Source organism: Papaver somniferum, chromosome 3 (genome assembly GCF_003573695.1).
Source record: "Papaver somniferum cultivar HN1 chromosome 3, ASM357369v1, whole genome shotgun sequence".
NCBI lineage: Eukaryota > Viridiplantae > Streptophyta > Magnoliopsida > Ranunculales > Papaveraceae > Papaver > Papaver somniferum.
In genome coordinates, this window is record NC_039360.1 from 74,680,110 (window position 1) to 74,686,189 (window position 6,080).

The following is a 6,080-nucleotide window of genomic DNA, read 5'->3' on the forward strand; positions in this document are numbered from 1 at the left end:
CCAAATGTTTGGCCATTTTATTTCAAAAACACAACACAACACAGACTCACAACAATACTAAACTCGGTCGCCTCATATCAATAGACAATGCCTCGTATTAGGATCAGACGACAGTTTCTAAAAAAAATAATTGCAAAAAGTCGGTACCCCCAAGGGAATTCTCCCTTTAGCAGCGAACCACAAAAAAGGTTGTTACTTAAAAGTGAGGTTGGTATTTAGTAAATAACAAGGTTTCGAGAATCAAAATCCTAGTTATGGAGTTTTATATAAATACCGATACAGTGAATGGAAATTCTCATTCTTTGTTTATTTTGAATTCAATGGATAGCAGCAGCAGCACTTACTTCTCAGATCTTCCTCAAAACCAAATTCTGAACAAGAGAAGAGATTGAAGAAAAATATGGTTGACGACGAAAATCAGCAAAATATCGAGATTCTCCCGGAAGAAATTGTGTTGGAGTTCCTCTACAGGGTTCCAGTTAAGCCTCTATTGAGATCCGGTCTCGTCTGCAAGCACTGGTACAATTCTATCAATAAAGATCCAACCTTTACATCTTCTCATTTTATTGAGTACTCCAGAAACATCCCCATCTCATCCTTCATTTTCTCAACAGAAACAAAAACAATACTAATAATCATAGTAATAGTAAAAAAGTAGAATATTTCCATAGCTTCTTCGATTTAGACAAAGATAAGACTAATAATCAATCTGTTAATATTGTTGATTGGAATCAAAATTTAGTCACTGATATCAAATCTAAAGTGGATTTAGTTGGTTATTGCAATGGTTTGATTTGTCTTTCTGAAAGATGTCCTGTAATTAGTAAAGTTTGGATATGGAATACTGCTAGGAACGAATCGGTACTCATATTTCCTCCGGTCAATGACAGTGACTCCGGGGCTTATGGTGTCATAAATTATGGATTTGGTTTTGATTCTATAACAAAGGAATAAAAGGTTGTATACATTATTTACTCGGCGACAGTTCGTTCCTTTAAGTGCCTTGTTCTTACATTAGGACGGGGAACTATCTCGTGGAGTGAGGTCGTGGCTCCAGAGGTTGTGGTATCTAGGTGCTTTAAATCAGCTGTATATACTTCTCATAACGGAGCATCAACTCTTTCTTGGAGGACAGCTGATATTAACGTGCTGCTCTCTTTTGACCTCCATGACGAAACATTTAATGTAATTCGAGTCCCAGTAGAATGTGAAAGCAATAAAGATGAGTATCCATTAGTTGAGCTTGTGGAAGTCGGGGGATTTTTAGGTCTGCTCCGTTTAGAAAGCTTAATACCGAGGGGTGATAATAGTAGTTGTACTGGCAATCGTTATCATCCTTTACATGAAGAAAGTAATACTTGGAAAATGGTCCATTTGTATATATTACAAGACAAAGTCAACCAAGTGTGGAGTAAGCAGCAGAAGTTTGATCTTACTCCATATTCTCTTCCCTGCAGTATGAACTCTCGTTTTGCTAGTTTCTCTGATCAGATTTTACTCTTTTGGGTAGACGGCAAGGGTTTTCAGCTTTTCAATCTACACAAGAAACATCTTAAGGTGGTCACTGCGCATGTTTCAGTAAATAATCAGGGCCCTGAATCAGTTTCTTCTCAAGATTTTCGGCTAACCTATCATGTTGAGAACCTATGTTCTTTGCAATCCTTATTGCCTCAATCAGCATACAGATCAGACTCAACTTGTATACATCAAATTTTAAAGCAACATTACAGTGTTGTTCGAAGAAAACTGCCAAAGACAGTGGGAGGGTACCTAACTTTGTATGGTCGAGCACCAAGCAACATGTACTATATCTTTGAGTAGGTTTTCTTACGGTCTAGTTGTTTATTATTTATTCTGTCAAGATTCACTTCTCTATTTCTGCTTGATCTCTGATGTCAATGCTCTTATGTTTGAACCTGGTATCCAATGACATACAAGATGATAGTCCAGCCATTTGACCGTGATCTCATTATTTTATCAGTACCATATGCATCTTTCTTTTTTGTTCTCTAAGTCTTCAGTTTGGATGGTACTACAGCCTACATGTCACTGGTTGATTCATCTTGCACCTGATAACGTTGTAACACATGAAGCAAGATATTATTATTAATTTGAAAGAAAACTTCTTTTTAGAGGTAGTTGTTAGATATTACATGGTTCCGTTGCATATAGTTAGGGGTTAAAGATGATTTGGTGGTAAAAGAGGATATTAGATTTACACGGGAAAAGGCTGTGATAAAAGAAAAGGAGAGAGGAAACTCTATTCATGGCAATAGTCGGCATCCTTATCTGACTTAGTACTTTGTGAGTCAGACATGAGGAGGCTGACTAGATTTGCATTTACATATTAGCACAAGACGTATTGGAGGTGCTGGTTTTTCATATTATTCAAGAGAAGCGGACGAGTTCAGCAGCAGTCAGGCTGAAAAGTGAGGGTCCTCGGGTACTAAATATGAAGATGATGCATGAGATACTGAAGGTTAGTTTCTTGATGATATGATTCATCTTTACTATTTCTGTCTTTCACTTAATTCCTCATCGTACAATTTAGCCAGGTTGTAGTTGTTGGTTTAGTAGTTGTCGTCTTGTAGTTAGTAATAGTATTACCAGTTAGTGAATTCATTGGTAGTGATAGTGTATTGCTAAAAAGCGGCTAGTGAAAGTTTTTTTTACCTTGATAGACAGATAAATGAATGTTTCCATCTAAATACTACTTGGATTTTGTATTTGTTTGTAAGGGAATAAATATTGTGTCTTGATGTTCAACCCCTCAGATTTGTTGGTTTGGCCATCCATTTTTGCCTTTTGTTCATCCCGTAGTGGGATCGAAGTCAACCAATCTTGGATTTGTTCATCCCATAGGACTTGCCCCTATGAAACTATATTTGTTCTTGGTGTTGCCCTTCTGTTGATCTTGCTAAATCTTAATTTTTATTTGCTTATGCTTCTCGTGATCTGATTTCGATTTGAATCTTGCAGGTGTAAGTAGATATGGAGGACAGAACTATAGTCTCGAAGACGGAAAGGAAGGAAATCATCGTCTGAGCTAGAGCAAGAGTGATTGTACAGCAAAGGAAAGAACAAAAATTTCTTGCAGACTCCTGCGGATCCTTGATCAAGAGCCGAGAGATTTGGATAACAAGGAAGGAATATGAACTTCTTGCAAGCTATGAACAAGAGGCTGCCCTGAAAAGTTGGGTAACATTCGAGATTTTTGAGTCATATAATTTTTAAAACGTAAACAATCTTTGTGCATTAGACATTAGTACCACAAGTAATGATATGAGAGATAAGCAGACCCTGAGTGTTTTAAGATATTCTTGAATAATGATGCCAGTAGACTTGAATATACACGTCAAGTTGCAAGACCAATCTTTAATGTTGTGAGTCTGGTTGCCCCCAGAAGATTTTGACGGTTGAGATTGTGCAACTTTTACTCCTCTTTGCCCGAATAAAACCGCTGAGAGAGTAAAACTTTTCAGTTTCTCAGCCATTCTTCTTGGAGAAAATACAGTAGTTACTGAAATTTCCCCCTGTCTAAAGAGATTTCCGTAAGATAGTTTTCTTTGAGAGTTCAAGGTATGGAAAAAGGTCAGAATTCCCAAGAGCGTGTACAAGGTGAACCACAGAAAAAAACCCGAGTCCAAGAATCCGTGGAACAAGTTAGTTTTTCTGTACTTCAAATTGGTGTTGAGTATAGTTTGATATTTAAAGTATGTGGTCAATTTGGAGATGCTTGGAGATTTGACAATTGAAATTTGTAGGTTGCTACTGCAATTGTATGTGAAGGTTTTTCTCGGTATAATGAGAATCAATTGCACTCTCTTCTTGGTGCAATGCATGAAAGAGCAGGTTTTGGAGTTGAAAGAGCAAGCACTGGAGGTGAAAGAGAGTGTTCTGAGGGAATGGTTGTGTATGCATCCACCAGAGTTGGGAGACCACCACAGAGGCTTGAAGAAAGCCGAATTGAGAATGGGGAGCTTGTGGGTGTTAAAGATGGATGGGTTCTGTTTGCTGTTCATCCCACGAAGGGCCGACGAGTGGTAAGGGAGGGAATTGTACTGGTGGATGATGAGAGGATCGTATGTGGTGGAACTCAGCAGGGATTCTTTGCTGCCCCTCTTCTTGACGCAGCTAAGGATCAAATTCGAATTAATGCTACTCGTCCTCCTAATCCTGACAAGATCTTTTTCCCAAATTTGTTCATGCTTGCACCCACCCTTAGGCAGATGGCTCAGGATGTGGTCGAAGTATCCCAGACTGGAATTGGAGAAGTTACATATCCACTTGAAGTTCCTAGAGACGAGTCTGTGATCCCTGGTGTTGATTCTAGAATTGTGGGACAAATATACAGATCTGCTAAAGCCAGTGCAATACGTGGAGAAGAGCCTCAACTTCCTGAATTTCCAACTGAAGATACATTGCCACCAGGAGCTGATGTAAGGGCTGTAGCACAGGTGTACAGAAATGTAATGGATCGAGCTATAAGGGATGCTGCCAGTACAATTGGAGAAGAAAAAGAGATCTAGCCAGGTAGTTTTCAAAATGTTGCACATAGTGAAATTAGTAGTAACAAACAGACATGAAGTTTCATTTTTTGTTTGAGACCAAGCTTCAAGAATGGGAATCAATGAAAGAATGGGTCTTAGAATTTGTTTAATTTTGGTTGAATCAAAATGTATATTATTACTTTTAATGCTTGAAATTAATGTGCAGTGCAGATCATCTATAGGAATAGAATTGAGATAGTCAGTGTAGATCCCCCATAAGGGCAAGCCCTGAGAGATAGCCAGGTTCAGATTATGATCAAGGATAGAAGTAAGAGCAGGACTAGTATACCTTGTGGTAAGAAAGCATAGGGAATTGAGTGAAAATAAAAACAAATGACTAGGATGGGAGAGATATATGATTAAAGGACTAAAGGAGATTAGAGTTAAAATCTTACCTTCAGGCAGAGCAGCCAAATTAGAGAAAAGATACATACCAGAATTCAAGCTAGCAGGTTTCCAGCAGATGCTCAAAGGGTCATAGAAGGCTGGATACCTCAGCCTCTGATTTTGAAAGAAGTAGTCCAATATTGAGCCTGATATTGAGATTGAGATGCCTAGCTTGAAGCTTTTGATTGGTAGTTTGAGGGAGCTTAAAATGTAGGTAAACTTCCCCAGATTGACAGAATGACATGAAGCTAGTTTAGTATGATAAAAGTACTCAAAGAGAAAGATTATCCCAGGGGGAGGGAAATTTTTAATTGAAAAGTAGATTGTGGTGATGTTTTCAGTAGCAAAAGATGATAAATCAGGTGAGGTTATATTGATTTGAGTGTTACTTCTTGAAAATGTGATTTGAATGACATGGGTGAGTTTTGTGATTTGAGTGAGATGAGAGAGTCTTTTAATTTGTGTGGTTTGAGTGATTCCTGTGATTTGTGTAATGCAATTGCAGTTGTAGTCGTGATTTCTGTGAGTAGTGTTCATAATTGAGTATTGAAATTAAGAGTAGAGACCATTAAACAGTTTAGAGATGGATACACCGTTGGGTATCAGGTTGCCGGCGGCGAGAACTAACCGTTGCAAGGGACGTTGAGAGAAAAAGACAGAAAGAAACCGGCCAGAACTAGCCGTTAGAGGGAAGAGGGAGGAAATTTCAGGAGAAGGGTGGTGAGGAGAGAGGGGAGAGCATTTTTCACTTCACTTCACAATACGAATTCTATCATTTTTGTTTGAATCATATAAATTTGTGTTTAGTCAGTAATTGAAGAGTAGAAAATCAACCATCATCAAGATTTAAAGATTTGATCAAACAGTCAAGCCTCTGATGATATCTTTCTTGGGGTCTAATTTTCTCACTCTCTCTGGCTACCAAAAAAGAGTAAAAGACCTGCTGTCTCACATTCTCATACCTTTTCTTCACATCCCATTCACCTGTTACCACCAAAGCCATTACCTCAGCCAGATAACTTGTAGCAATCCCAAACCTCCAGAAGCTGCTCCCAGGCATACACCCTTGTCATTCCTTGCCACAAATCTCAGTCCTGCATTTCCACGGTTACCCTTTGATGCTCCATCACAGCATATGAGAAC

At 38.5% G+C, this 6,080-nt stretch overlaps 1 protein-coding gene across 1 annotated transcript; it reads left to right on the forward strand.

Annotated features, from left to right (window-relative positions):
* The first annotated feature begins 320 nt into the window (after nucleotides 1-320).
* LOC113356508 lies at nucleotides 321-4,631 on the forward strand. Its single transcript, XM_026599663.1, has 3 exons — nucleotides 321-2,479; nucleotides 2,980-3,662; nucleotides 3,765-4,631. The coding sequence occupies exons 2-3, from the start codon at nucleotides 3,582-3,584 to the stop codon at nucleotides 4,527-4,529; spliced, it is 846 nt and encodes a 281-aa protein (XP_026455448.1). The 5' UTR covers nucleotides 321-2,479; nucleotides 2,980-3,581; the 3' UTR covers nucleotides 4,530-4,631.
* The last annotated feature ends 1,449 nt before the right edge of the window (nucleotides 4,632-6,080 follow it).

Excerpts from the sequence above, each read along its gene's own strand:
- LOC113356508 (XM_026599663.1), top strand. The coding sequence starts at position 3,582 with ATGGAAAAAGGTCAGAATTCCCAAGAGCGTGTACAAGGTGAACCACAG. Across the intron at positions 3,663-3,764 it reads TCCAAGAATCCGTGGAACAA|GTTGCTACTGCAATTGTATG; the intron begins GTTAGTTTTTCT and ends TGAAATTTGTAG.